Source organism: Elgaria multicarinata, chromosome 4, assembly GCF_023053635.1.
Source record: "Elgaria multicarinata webbii isolate HBS135686 ecotype San Diego chromosome 4, rElgMul1.1.pri, whole genome shotgun sequence".
Classification (NCBI taxonomy): Eukaryota; Metazoa; Chordata; class Lepidosauria; order Squamata; family Anguidae; genus Elgaria; species Elgaria multicarinata.
This window is the reverse complement of record NC_086174.1, coordinates 24,039,274-24,054,517: the sequence shown is the minus strand read 5'-3', so window position 1 is coordinate 24,054,517 and position 15,244 is coordinate 24,039,274. Positions and strand designations below refer to the sequence as shown.

The 15,244-nt window shown below is 44.1% G+C and overlaps 1 protein-coding gene across 1 annotated transcript in view; it reads left to right on the top strand.

The window, feature by feature from the left end:
- EPAS1 (endothelial PAS domain protein 1) overlaps positions 1 to 9,283 on the top strand; it is a 173,849-nt gene extending 164,566 nt beyond the window's left edge. The window contains exons 13-16 of the mRNA XM_063123965.1: positions 1,324 to 1,447; positions 2,137 to 2,260; positions 4,852 to 5,028; positions 7,792 to 9,283. Of these exons, the coding sequence (XP_062980035.1) occupies positions 1,324 to 1,447; positions 2,137 to 2,260; positions 4,852 to 5,028; positions 7,792 to 7,943 (577 nt within the window). The 3' untranslated portion in view covers positions 7,944 to 9,283. The remainder of the gene's footprint in view (positions 1 to 1,323; positions 1,448 to 2,136; positions 2,261 to 4,851; positions 5,029 to 7,791) is intronic.
- Positions 9,284 to 15,244: the final 5,961 nt, after the last annotated feature.

Here is a 15,244-nt window from a genome sequence, read left to right as displayed (position 1 = left end):
CACCCATCCCGCCTCCTCTACGGTTTTCTTGCCTTTAAAACTTCAGCACAGGAGTATGGGGCGACGCTATTGAAAAAGCAGGTGCTGTGCTTCGTTTTAGTTTTGCATGATAAATTAACCCCAAGGCAAAACCAGCCTGTTTCTGTAAACGTAGCCCTTCTGATGTCAATGGGTCAATGCCAGTGACGACTGGCTGCAGAACGCTGGGAGTTGTAAGACTTTTTTTCTGTCTAAACATGTGTAGGATTGCACCCTTAAAGCGAAATCGCATTGCTTACCTGAGGCTTTGTGCTTCCTGTACTTTGGCGTAATTGTTATGGGCTACATTACACAGACGGAGAAGGCTGTCACCATCTAGTAGCGGAAGAACCTGCTTTTTTCAAGAAATATTGCCACATTAAAAGTGGTTTTTAACCGCAGGATTTCCAGGGTATAGAGCGGGAGATATCCTGGTCATTGACAATGTTGTGTAATGGAGCCACAAACTTCCATGAGTGGCCAATCGCGAGTGTGTGATAAATTGCTGGTTCCCTTAATGTTTTTCATTATCAATCTTTACAGTTCACTCACGTCTGAAGCACTCTTTCTCTTTCAGCCTTCTGCTATGGGATTTTATAGAACTGGGGGAAAACATTCCAGCTTTTAGAAACGGTGTGGATTGTTTATAAAGACTTCGTATATTATCCATTGTGTGTCCTAAGGAGGTTCCCTACCTCCAATGAATTGTCTTCCAAGTAGGATATTCCAGGGGTTTGGTCCAGCTTTGGCCATGCTTAGAGTAAAACTAACCTAATTCCCATTGATTTCTATGTGTCTACTCCAGGAGCATTGACCCTGTTTTAAGGGCCAAATTCTATTTTAAAGGGGCCACGTTCCAGAGGAAGGTGGAGGCCAAAGGCCAAAGGGCCTGACCCTAATTACATTTCAGTTTTTTATCACAAGGGGGGAAAGTGCACAACAGCTGGGAAACCATGAAGGTTGGGGAAAAGAGAGTGGGACAAGGGGTGTCCCCATCTCAGGAACCCCAGAGGGCCAGATTGGGCCCCAAGGAGGCTGGATACAGCCCACCCCCGGCCAGGCCTGAGGTTCCCCACCCTTGGTCTAGTCTAAGCATGGCTAATCCCAGATCCAGTCGTAGATCTTTTGGGCAACAATAGAGCAACATCACATATTAGGAACAACACATCTCTGCACGTCAGCATGTCTCACTACTCTGGTTCAAAACCAATCTTGGTCTGATGAAAGTTCCTTCTTTGTTTCGTGTTGTTTAAAACAATTGCCGACACCCTACTTAAATGATAAAGAATGGTTTTGTTTCGATAGGTCACTAGAGAGCTTTGGACAGCGAGGCATAGATATAAACCCAGCACGGGTCGCTCTTGCCAACAGTTTGAAGCTGAAGCGGCAGCTGGACTACGAAGACCAAGCGTTTCAGCACCTGAATGGGGTAATCTAGCAGTGACTACCATTCGCCTTTTATGGTTTTCATTTCATTTCTGTACGGCCTAATTGCCTAAGCTCTCTGGGCAGTTCACACAACATGGTAAAACGTAATATAAAACCTTTTAGAAACAAGCATTTGAAACCGTTTGAAACAGTTAAAAACAATTAGCAATAAAACTACCAAGCCCTGATTAAAAACAACAACAACCCAACATTAAAAAGGGCCATCATGTGCCATCAAAGATCTGGGAATAAAGTAAAGTCTTTTACCGGCGGAAAAAATATAATGATCTTGGCACCAGGTGAACCTGACTGGGGAGAGCATTCCACAACAGAGGGGCCACCACTGAGAAGGTTGTCTCTCTTATTGTACATCCAGTTCCAACTTGTAACCATTGCATGACCTGCAGATCCTAATTTGAATACCTGCAGACCTCTCCTCCTCCACTTCAACTTCGGACTCTGTGGACACTGTGACTTCACCATCACTCGGGTTTCCCCCCATTTCCCCCTACCCAAAAAAAGCCTGGTCCTTGTAACATCTTGCCTGATGAAGAGCTCTGGCGATCCCAACAGCTTGCCCATTTTTGCAATCTTTTGGTTGGCCTAGTAAATGTATTACACTAATACATATTTCAGAATTCATTTTGTGCATAGCTCATCCCCCCCTTTCCCTGCTCTCCTTATCCACAGACGCAAGGAGACACGACTGGCATTAATCCGACACACTTAATGTGGAAAAGGATGAAAATACTCAGAAGTGAAAATTGTGCGTTGCTTACAGAGAAGAAGTCACTCAGTACAAGTGTCCTTAATGGTAAGACTAAAAAAAGTAGTAATATTTAAACATGGCTAAATGGGAACACAAAAAGCCTGTTATATCACTGTTGGGTGTTTGTGGAGAGACATAAGAAGAATCATGTTGGATCAGACCAAGGGTCTATCTAGTCCAGCACACTGTTCACACAGTGGACAATCAGCACCCTCTTGCCCATGTTCCCCAGCAACTGGTGTACATGGGCATATTGCCCCTGATACTGGAGGTAGCACATAGCCATCAGGACTAGTAGCCATTGATAGCCTTCTCCAGGAATTTATGCAACCCTCTTTGGTGGCCATCACTACATCTTGTGATAAGGAATTCCATAGTTTAACTATGTGCTTTGTGAAGAAATACTTCCTTCTATCTGTCCTGAATTTCCCACCAGTCAGCTTCATGGGATGACACAGAGTTCTAATATTATGAGAGAGGGAGAAAAATGTCTTCTTATGCACATTCTCCATACTATGCATAATTTTGTACACCTCTATCAGGTCTCTCCTTAGCCTCCTTTTTTCTAAGCTAAACAATTCCAGCTGTTGTAACCTTCCCTCATAGCGGAGATGCTCCAGCCTCTTGAACATGTGAGTTGCCCCTTTCTGCACTTTTTCCAGCTCTGTAATATATTTTTTTTAGATGTGGAGACCAGAACTGTACACAGTATTCTAAGTGTGGTCGCACCATAGATTTGTATAAAGGCAGTATGGTACTGTCAGTATTATTCTCAATTCCTTTTCAAACAATGCCTAACACGCAAAAGATATGCAACAGATTCACACATGTACATTGCCATATTCTTTCATTTTTGCCACATCTCATGCTCTCTGCCCAATACAACCTCAAGCTACTTAAGGATGAAAAAAGAGCCCTGCTGGATCAGGCGAATGGTCCGTCTGATCTGGCATCCTGTTTTCCACAGTGGCTGACCAGGTGCTTCTAGAAAGTCCACAAGCAGGGCATGGAGGACGATAGCCCCTCCCCACTGTTGTCCCCCAGCAGCTCTCATAAAGTGTGAACCCAATGGGGTCGTCCAGCAAAGCTAACTGGTAGGAGCTTCAGGACAGACAAAAAGGTTCCTTAATGCAAATCAGTAATCGCTTTCTGTATTTTATGTGATCACAATATTCAAAGGTCATACAGTGAAGCTGAAGGATGGGGAGATTCAAGACAGGCCAAAGGAGGCACTTCACATACGGCGCAGTTAACCTATGGGATCTACTGCTGCTAGATCTGGTGAAGGCCACCAACTTAGATGGCTTTAACAGGGGGTTATACAAATTCATGGAGGAGAAAGCCATCAGTGGCCACTAGTCATGATAAGGCCATCTCCGGGATAAAAGGAAGCATGCCTCTGAACATCAGTCCATAGTCAGATGTTGAGATGTAAAAACCTTTAAAAGTTAGAGTTAATTTTCACAGCCACGTTCATCACTCATAGATTGCGGCATTAAGCAATAAGGTGAATTGCCCTCATGTCCTGCTTGTGGTTTCCAATGGGCATCTGGTCACCCACTGTGGGAAAGAGGATGCTGGACTAGATAGGGCTTTGGGCTGATCCAGGAGGGCTCTTCTTATAGGGCTTCTTGAGATGGGGGGAAATCGCATTTCCTTACCGTGGCTGCTTCCTGCTTCTCTTTCACATTTGCAACGAGCTGAAATTACAGGAGGATGAGAGCAGCAACCACGTGACTTGGGCAGTTCAGTGGGACAGCGCCCTCTAGTGGGTGTTTTATAGTGCAACTTCGCCTGCACACGGCAAGAAATCCCAACAAATACTGATATATCTCAGAAGAGTCCGATTTTCTGTGGTTTATTTTTTATCACTAAAACCAGGAAATGAAGTGGGAGACGGGCAAGAAGCTGACAGCATCTTCAAAATTACCCGCGAACATCTGTGAGTGGCCAGTCAAGAGCGTGTTATAGAACACTCATAGTCAACAATTGGGGCTCATTCACACAGGCTCATGCATCCTCTGATGACTTACAGCATCAAGTGGTGACTTACACACATGTTCCTGCATAGAACGATCATATAGCCTCAGACACAATACTTTCAGGGCCATATGTTCTCATGTTCAGCAGCCAGCCATCAATTGCACCGCAGTCAAGTGGCTATACACGCATGTGTCTGCCAAACCTTAGTGATTTTTGGCCGAATGTGTGAACTGCCCCCGTTCAAGAGTATTATATTTGGTTTGAAATTGGATGTATGAAAACTATGTAGTGGTTAATATATGACCTACTCATACATAGAGGTCATTGCTTAATTCCACGGGAATTAAAAAAAGCATGTCTAAAATGGGCTGTAACATCTACATCTCAACATCTAGCTACAGACGGATACCCATAAATCAGCCGATTGCATAGTGGCAGCTTGAAATCACTTGCAGTGCAGCCTTAGAAAATCATGCTGAAAAGTGCCCAGGGGGGAAATACCTCTTCAGGCAAAGCGTGTGAGCCACAACAACAAGAAGAACCTAAGAAGATCTCTGCTGGATCAGACCAGCATCCATCTAGTCCAGCATTCTGTTTCTGACAGTGGACAGCCAGGCATCCTTTTTAAGGCCTGCTTTTGCTTTTATTTGTAGATGAGTTTCTCTGTAACCCACCAAGAGGCTCAGGCCAACCAGTGAATATGGTGTTGCAGCAGCATCCGCCGGCCTCCTCTGGGAACTCTGCCAGTAACCCAAAAGCTGCGTTCTCCCCTCACTTTTACAACCCCCCTTATCAGGACTTCAGTGTGCTGCAAGCTCATAGGATGTCAGGTAAGCTCAAAGTGGGGAAAAAACTTACTTGGAGGCTGTCTGTACGTCTTCTAAGCCCCACAGTGGCTGCGCAGTGGCAGTGGGTCAGTTACACGACGCAGCCACCGACTCGCAGCCGCCATGGGGCTTTTTGTCGAAGCTGCGTAGTAAAAAGGTTGAGAACTTACCCAACTTTTTTCTTCAGCGCGAGGTCACCATGGCTGCGTGAACTTGTTCCGGGGTCGAGCTGGGGGGTGGATGGCAACCCCTCATTGGCTGCCGGAAGCTGGGCAGAGAGCAGGATTGTGTTAAATAACTTCTCCGATGCTGCGATAATTCACCCCAATTTATATCCGAAACTGCACATTTTTGGAAGGAGCTTTTATCCTTTACTTTGCTGGTGCACAGCTGTGTATCTCCAGTTTATAAAAATAGAGACCTGCTGCCTTCCTAGACAGTTTGCTCTAATGGGGTGAAATTGGAGCTGGGGTGCTTTCATGGGGGGCAAAGTAAAGGATTAAAGCTCTCTCCACAAATGCACAGTTGCTCCCTTCAGATCCTGCCCTGGATGATGTGGGATTTTGCTTCTTCTCAGAACAGTGGGCATAAAGGGAGGGGTGGCAGCTTTTACTCCCACACACACCTGGAAGTATGTTTTTCCTGGCACTGAAAATCCAGGTTTTAGGGACAACCAGCTCTGCCACATAAGACTGACGGAGCAGAGCAGAGGCAGGGCTGCTTTAAATCACTCCCTTTGGTGGCTGGGGGCGGTGGCTCCCACAAGACCCTGGCCAGGCCACTTGCAGAGTTTTGAAAATTATCTACCCTGCACAGTGTGGAGCTGCCGTGAGCAAGCTGCTCACCAAACGATTTAAAATAAGCCCCACAGAGAGTTTTATTCCTGTAAATGCCCTTAAGTTGGTCTGTCTCATGGGTAGGGAAGCTTTTTCATTACAAGGGCTACATTCCCTTGTGGGTACCCTTTGGGGGGGCATGCCAGTAGGAGGAGTGGAACCAAAAGCCAATGTAAGTGGAGCCAAAGCCTCATACACACCCCATTTACACAGCTCCATCCATCCTGACATACACAACCCGTACAAACAGGTTCTTTTAGCAAGTCATACAATATCCCTGAAAGATCAGTAGTATTGTACTCATGCTGCAGATGGAGGCTAAGGCCTAATCTACATCAAGCAGGATATTCCACTATGAAAGCGGTATATAAAAGGCAGGAGCCACACTACTGCTTTATAGTGGTATTGAAGTGCACTGACAACTGTTGGGGCCCATTGACACATACCATATCCTGCTTTCATACCACAATATCCTGCTTGGTGTGGCTCCTGCCTTTTATATACTGCTTTCATAGTGCAATATCCTATTTGGTGTAGATTAGGCCTGAGAGAGAAAGGCTGGTGGGTTCATTTCTGAGGCTCGATGTGATTCAAGGACTTCCAGGTTCACAGCTGAGCCTCCTACGTAGGGTACCATGGGTCCATCTAGCCTAACATTGTTGACCCTGACCGTGTTGGGAATCTGGATAGGGACCACAGCTCAGACAAAGGGTTAGGGGGGGAAACACCCAACTCCACCAACACTATGGTCCTAGCCCAGATCAGCCCTTTATTTAGTAAAGAAAAAACAAGTATGCAAGGACCAATTATGTGATTAATATCATGAGCTCCATCACACCAGCAATTTATTGCACACTCACCATGCCTGGTATGTGGATTTGCAGCATGGTACTCACATGACATCGCCCCTGTCCTGCACTCATCTTACCCCTTACTCCCCTCCCCCCGGTTGCATTTTATTTTGGTACAGGGAAAGCCTGGATTATTTTCCCCTCTCGTTTTTTCCCTTGTTGGAGGCGTGTGCTAATGGAGTCTTGATGATGAAAGGGGAGGGCGGGGCAGTTCTCCTCCAGCACAGTCATTGTAGGGACTTGTTAGTGGGTTGAATGAGCATTTTAGTGCTCCAACCGCATGCCCCTCATTGCCCACAGAAACGGAGCCCAGATGAAACTTCTAATTGCTAGATAACAAAGCCAGAGGGAGAGGGGGGGGGAGAGCCCACGCCCATCAGAGTACCACAACCAATGAACTGGAGGAGGAAGGAGAAGCGAAAACCCACATGAATGGGACCATGTGTGAGGGAGTCATTGCAGCGCTTATGAAACGGGGGTAAAAAAAACCTCGGAGACAAACCGGGGGTGGGGGATAGGTGTGATGGAGCCCCATATCTGGGGATCAAAACAGACATTATTTAAAAGTTGTGTCTAGCAGCTACATCTTTTCCCCCATTTGACCTCTAGAGTAGGCATAGAGTCCCCAATCTGGATCAAGGGCTTTGAAGATCTGGATCAGACCCTGCACCTGTTCTAGAGTAAAAAATGAAAAGAAAGCAAAGCTGCTAGACACAGACTTACAGTAATACCTGTTTTGGCCCCCAGCTGAGCTTTCAGTTGCTGAGCCCAGTCTGTGGAATTCCCTCCCAAAAGGAGATGCTCTTCTGCTCCCTTCCTTCTCAACCTTCTGTTACCCCACAAAAGTCATTTCTTCCCCACTACATTTATGCTTTTGATGAGGCCAGATGGTTCTGTTGCCAATTCTGTTCCTGTCTTATGTCGTTATTGTCGAATGTTCGCATGTTCCTCATCTGATTATTATTTTTTAAAACGGTATGTCTGTGTTTTGTTGCCGGTCGCCGCTTTGCTTATCGATATGAACTGTTAATACCGGTCAACGAAGATCACTGATCAGGTCCTGCATCCTCCCATTTCAGGCATGACAAGTCGTCTGCTCGGCTCGACTTTTGAACCTCGTTTGTTGCCAGAATTGACCCGATATGACTGTGAGGTTAACGTGCCGGTGCCGGGCAGCTCAACGCTCCTGCAGGGAAGCGACCTGCTTCGAGCTCTGGACCAAGCGACCTGAGCGAAGCCTGCAGTGTTTCCTTTGCCTCTACTGTTCAAACCAGCTGCAGTTTTTAAATCTATTTTTGCAAGTAGACAATTTCTAATACTGATTACACTTTTGCAAGATTTTACTTATCTATTGAACTTGTCCACAATTACCAAATAGTGGCCTTTCTGTGAAGTTACTCACTTTCTTATTCGTATTAAAAGAAATATGCATCTACTGTATTTTTCCCTTCTATTTCGATGAAGTGTTCCTTAGTAAATTTATATTATATGATTCCCCTTCACTGTGTGTAATTTATATGTTCTGAAACTTCTTCAATATTCATGCTAATAATAATAATTTTTAAAAAGGCTGTGGTGTGCTAATGGCTCTATGTAATACTTTGGCTCCATTTATTGCGAAGGTTTTATTTCTTTTGCCAAAGATAAGTGAAATTCATAAATCTTTTCCCTAACCACAGTCAGCACTGCCATGTTCAGAAACAATAGACTTACTGTCTGTCCCTAGCTTTTCTGTGCATGTTCTAGCATGAAAAACATTGCAGGTTTTAATCTCTTAAAAAGCACGAGACAAAACTTTCTGAATTCTCTACACACACACACACACACACACACACACACACACACACACACACACACTGCAACATGCCAAGAGTTAACTGCAGTGTTGTCTGGTCCCCGAGCAAGTTGCAGATTGTAGCTTTTTTCTTTACGATCGAGTCACGAATCTAAGACTAGGGTCTGTGTCTCTGTTTGAGGCAGGGCCGGCCCAACTGCACAAGTAACCCAAGCAGTAGCTTAGGATGGCAATCTTTCTTTTTTAAAAATTGGACAATAAGATTTGTTGGAGATCTGAGTCTTGTGCTCCAGCCTCTTCTGTGTCATTGCAAGTGACCTCCAAGTGCACTTCTCAGAGGCAGCGATGCTGCCTGGCTTAAAAAATATGTTGTGTTGACCCAGATTGGTGAATTTTTATTCTTGATTATGGAAGAGCCAAAGCTAAATAATGGCCACGAGTTTTAGCAATGTCAATGTGCCTTCCCCACCAGACTTTACCCAACACTTAGAGTAAGCTCAATGTTCTCTTGATTAAACAGATGGGATAGTTGCTGTCGTCTTAGATTTAGAGCATGGTACTGCAAAAGAATCAAAGATGGCGGAAGCCCAGTGTTCCATCGCATTTAGGTCAGTGTCACCCTCCTAGGAACTTTTCTGGAGAAGGCAGGGATTTGAGAATGAATCAGAATGAATTACTGCACAATTAGAGATAAGCAGAGGGAATTCAGCATATCTGTGTGTTTTAATTCTCTGTTGTTGTTGTTACATAAAGCATAACTGATTCTTTGATACTTTTCTCTGGGTTAAATGTTTATCATATATTGGTACTTCGTTATACCTGTTAAGAGATAGATGCAGAACCAAGAATCCTTCTTTGGAATTGTTTCACTGCAATCTGGTAGTTTTATGCTGTTGCTGATATTGCAGGATTTGTCCAAAGGCTCTTGCTAACCCTGCTAACTACCAGTTAAATTGGTTACCCCACCCCACCCCACCCCAGTTAGTTAGCCATACCCTCTGCACTACTGAATTTTGCTGAGAAATAAACTTAAATATATTTGCTTGCCTACTTCTTACATTGGGGGAAATCAAATGTTATAGATCTCTGGAGCAGTTGAGTGGGGAAGGTTTTGGTCTTTTTAGCTTACCTTTTAATTGTTGATAGCCTTTCAAGTGCAAATAATATTTCAGTAGGTCATCAAAAGGGCAATCTGAACTTTCAGAGACACTATTTAAATAAAAATGTTGGTGCTCAGGAATTTATTTAAATGGAAGGAGTCAATTTCATTCCATGCAATCCTGTTTGCCTTTGCTGGGCAAGCAGGCACACTTGTATATTCAATCCAGCAATAATATAAGCTCAAGGAACTGTGGGGTGCAGATTCTAAAATATTTATTCAAGCCGCAGAGTTTCATTGTGAGAGGCAAGGTTGGGAGGGCCAATTCAGGGCAATAGAGAAAATATGGTGATATCAGGCTTTATGCTGAAATCGAATCTGCCCAGGTGATTACCTGGTACAAATCACCCCAGGTTTATGAAAGCTAGTGGACTCCCTTAGAGTCACTTCTGTTTTATACTTCAGCTATTCACAGCCAGGCACCCCCCACCCCCATCATCCCCAGCCAACCCAGCTCGTGGAGGGCACCAAGGTGAGGAAGGCTGCTCACAAATAACCCGCCCCATCAGCCCCATTTATTTCCATGGGACTTGAGCACAACTAGTTTTCTTGGGGTGGCTTCAGGCCTACAAACATTTATGTGGCCCAATACATACATTGTAAGATGCCACAAGACTCTTCGTCCATTGCAGCAAGAGCCAACAACATTCTTGACTCTGGATTAAGAATCTTTATTTATTTATTTTTCTAAAACTATGCCAGAGTGCTCTGGATGTTCCACAAGATACATGTGGAGCTGCTGCAGGGGAGCTCTTTGCAACCACGGAGTGTCTCCAGCCCTGAAGTGACCAGGAAGATTCTGAGACAAAGAGAAGCTCTATGTGTGCATTGGAGCACCAGTACTCACAAGGAACTGGATGCTCATGACACTGGCTTGACTCCGAGTGCCAATTTTGGTTTGATGCTCAGGATCCAGCCCAAACAAAGCACTTTAAAAATCAGAATGATTTCAAAAAGATTGCCACTGCTTAAGCCTCTCCTACTGAAAATGAATGGGAGTTTAAAGAGCTTAACTGTCAGTGGATTATGCCTGATGTTTGGAGGGTGTAGGGTTTCCTCCAGGACAGAGTGGGGTAGTTTGCATGACACAACCATCTCACTGGAGATGGTTAACCCACAATGAGCCATAGCACATGTGGGTGACATTTTGAATATGCAGCCCAGAGCAGGGGTTGCAGTGTCATCCAAACCCAGCCACCAAGGCATATGCAAGGGTTAAATAATCCTCACATGGCCCTCCAACAAATTGAAAGCCCAGCACACGTCACAGTTCATCCTGGGTTAAACAACCCCCGATGAGCCCAGCCTATCATGCAAACCAGGTCAGTATTCACGAAAGCCATTATTTAGGGAAAGATACATCCCTGCTTAGGGATCTTTCCTGCAAAACCCACAACCGTTTTTCTTTCTTTTTTGCATTTTGACCTAATTTTTTTCATGATTCAGGGGAAAAAAGGGAAGGATCAGAAATGATGTGAAGCCTGCATTTGGGCATCCTTCAAACCCAAACCTCCCTCTTCAGATGAAGCATCTCCCAGATATCCAAAACATTGCACTCAAAAAAACGTCCCCTATTCCTGAATTCCGTCATCTCCCAGCAGCCCATGTGCCTTGTTACTAATTGGACAGACCTTCCCAAAGAAGGGATCTGGTGCAAGACCTCCTCCCAAGTGGCTCTCCTGGGTTCCTTCCCTGTGATATGCTCCATCACTTTGGAGTTGCAGCATCAGCGGGAAAGCCCTCCCAAGAAACCCTACTCCCATAGGGAGTAAGGCTTTTAAGTTGAAATCCCATTGCAGTAGGATGAAATGGTAGGGAACTCAGCCAGGGCTGGGGCTGGCTTAGGCTGCAATCCTGTCGCTACTTCCCTGGGAGTAAGCCTCATTGAAATCAATGGGAGTGGCTTCTGAGGAGACATATTTAGGATTGTGCTCTTAAGAGCCTGCCTGTCCCATACTATATAAAGTTCAGGTATAGTCTATAGTCTATGGAACGATCATGATGGTCATGCTTTCATGATTAGGAACCACTGCACTGATTGAGCACTTCTAAGCTTGCTGATTTTTAAGCACTATATAATATCACTGCAGATGCAGGGGGGCAGGAGGGAAGAATAAATCAATTTCTACGAGGAGTACATCTTTAAATAAAATATTCAGGCCTCTGATGTGTTAAGGCAGGGATGGGGAACATGTGGCCCTCCAAATGTTGCTGGACTACAACTCCCATGGTTCCTCACCACTGAAACCCCATCATCCCTCTGCTGCACTGCTTAGAGCTCATAGGAGTTGCAGTCCAACAATGTCCACACATTCCCCATCACTGTGTTAACTTAAGGAGTTGTAGCAGGTGTGGGCATGGGTGTGGACACAATCCAGCCTGTGTTAAGCACCATGAATGTAGCAATCACATATTTGCAAATGTGTATCGGGGGAACATTCATCAGAGGAGCCACAATGAGCTGCAGCTTCCCGTGGGGTGGTGAGTTGGTGGCAAATCAGAATTTGCTTATGGATAATGTGTGGATTTGACCTGTTTAATTTTGGCTGGGCCATGGCTAGAGCAAATTTAATAAAAGTTTCAGCAAAACCTTAGAAAGAAGCATACATTTAAGGCTGCAATCCTACAGACAATTATCCATTTTAGAGCAGACATGCAAAGGATTGCACTGTAAGAATGGCACCATTATACCACCAACCTCAAGCAGTTTGTTTGAAAGTAATCCCATTGATTTACAGTGACAACTCTGGAGTAAGTGGTCTGAAGCCTGCAGCAAAGCAGATCTGATACTGGTAATGATTCGTGTGCTTGAAGGGTTAATGACACTTAAATATTGCTATTTTATTTTTATTCTTTGTACTTTCAGCATTACGATGTTGTACCCTAACCATTTACTAAAACACATTGGGGGGAGGGGGGTTAAAAGAAAAATCCATGCTTAAAATATTAACCATAACTATTGTCATAATTATTTCATGTTCTCTATATTGTTGAATTTATTATTGATAATCTTGTAATTGTATGGGAACTTTTAACTTGATAAGGAAATGTATTTTGACACTGATACCTTATTAAAGTATACTGATCCTTAAATGTCTTGTGACTCTTGTTTCTGGCAAAAACAAAAAATGTCACTTAAATGTATCATTGTAAAGCAAAAGTATTTATTAAATTATTTATAGAAAATAAATATTTGCATTGCTCTTTAAATACACAAAACACAAGAAATGGCCCATATTTGAAAGGTAATCTCAAAAAGACTACACAGAGTGGGAGGTAATGTAATATAATTATGTAATAAATAATGACGATGATGAATAATGCATCATCATAATTAAGGATGATTATCTTGATGACATATTAATAACAATAATATTCTTTAATGATAATAATGTGTTTTGATAGGTTTGAGGTAGCAGTTTTCAAAGCGTGGCACATTATCTCAGTAGTCCTTAAATCAGCCTCCCCCAACTTGGTGCCTTCCAGATGTTTTGGACTTCAATTCTCATAGTCTCAGCCAGCCTGGCCAATGTTCAGGAATTATGGGAGCTGTAGTTCAAAACATCTGGAGGATGCCAGGTTGGGGAAGGCTGCCTTACAAGAATTACCCTGCAAAGTAGGGCACCTACTTAACCTTCCTCCACGGAGCTCAAGGTGACATATGTGGTTCTATTTTATTGTCACAGCACTTTTAGGGCGGTTTAGTCAAGAATCATCATCTGCCACTGTGCAAGTTCGACCTAGGCCTGCCAATAAGGTCCATTGCTCAGCCCAAGCTTGAACACACATCTCCCCGGTCCATGTCTGACAAACTACATCAATCCTTAGAAATGACCTCCAAGGTGTAGATTTGGGGCCGAGGCTGTGAAGGATAGTGGCTAGTCTATTTAGAAAGTTCAGGACTGAGGTGAGAGTTGAACTGAGGCTTCCCCAAAAAGGACTATGTCCAGTTCTCAGTGCCATGTTTAAGAAGGGTGCGGCCAAGTTGGAGCGGGTCCACAAAGAGCGCAACCAGGATAGTGAGAGATCTGGAAACCAAGAGAAATGGTTGAAAGAGCTGGGTATGTTTAGCTTGGAGAAGAGACAGTTAAGGGGAGACATGATAGCGGTCTTCGAATTGATGGAGCAGCTTGTTATCTCTAGTTCCAGGACTAAAACCAAAGTGCAAGGAAGCTGATTCTTTGACATAATCAAGGGCAGCAGCAATGCAGTGGTGATACCAGAATGGCATATCTAGAAAGCCATTATCAATGAGGGTATATTATATATAATTATCTACATGGCCAAGCATATGTGTCGCTAGATGAAGACCATTTCCATCATTCTACTATGATAGAGGAGTCTACTGAATCAAATTACTGGTGTTGTGAAACAGCTCAGTGTTGTGAAAATTTGGGCTGATGGCAACTTTCCCCAGGATATTGGGCAGCGTTATAGCTGAATTGTGTTCACTGGAAATGCTGGGCATTGAATCTGGGGCCTCCTGCATGCAAAGCACGTGCTCTCCTACTGAATCATGGATGTGGCCTCAATGATCCAATAAGCATCAGAAAGGACCCAGTATTCAGTCATCCTATAAGGACATAAGAAGAGCCATGCTAGATTAGACCAAGGGCCCATCTAGTCTAGCATTCTGTTCATATAGGACACGAGTGAAATAGTACCCTCCCACCCATGTTCCCCAGCAACATAGGGTTACTGACTCTGCTACTGCAGGTAGCACAAAGCTATCAAGACTGACAGCCTTCTCCAGGAATTTATCCCACCCCCTTTTAAAGCCATCCAAATTGGTGGCCATCACTACATCTTGTGGTAACGAATTCCATAGTTTAACTATGCTCTGTGTGAAGAAGTCCTTCCTTTTATCTGTCCTGAATATCCCACCAATCAGCTTCATGGGAGGACTCTCATTGGGTTCTAGTATTTTGAGAGAGGGAGAAAAATGTCCCCCCTATCCACGTTCTCCACACAAGGCATAATTTTGTACACCTCTTATCAGGTCTCCCTTTGAGCCTTCTTTTTTCCAAGCTGAACCATCCCTTCTGTTGTAACCTTCCCTCATTGGGGAGATGCTCCAGTCCCTTGATCATTTGAGTTGCCCTTTTCTGCACTTTTTCCAGCTCTACAATATCATTTTTCTCCAAGTGTGGATCATGAGGGATGGGTCATCAGGCTTGGGGAAAACCCTGAAGTTTGGAGAAGAAGGTTTCTTTAGAGGTTAAAAAACAAACCATAATGTGGGGAGGGGGGAATCCAAACTGCCCAATGATAAATGAGTTTGCTTTGTGGTCACAAAATGCTGATGTCAAGACTCAAAAAATGCTGATGTCAAGAGTAAAAACATGGGAAAGTATGGGAAGGGGGAGAAATTGAGTATTCTGGAGGAAGGCATGGTTGGCTGGCTGTCGCCCTGAGCATATTAAACTGCAGCAGTTTGTTGCAGGTCCCACTTGTATATCACAATTTCCTTTGGCTGTCCCAGAGTTCTATTAATCCTATTAACTTAACATCTGTTCCTGCTATTTTTCCAGAGCTCTTTCAGCCATTATGGGCTCTATCACACCAACTTTGTTTTCCT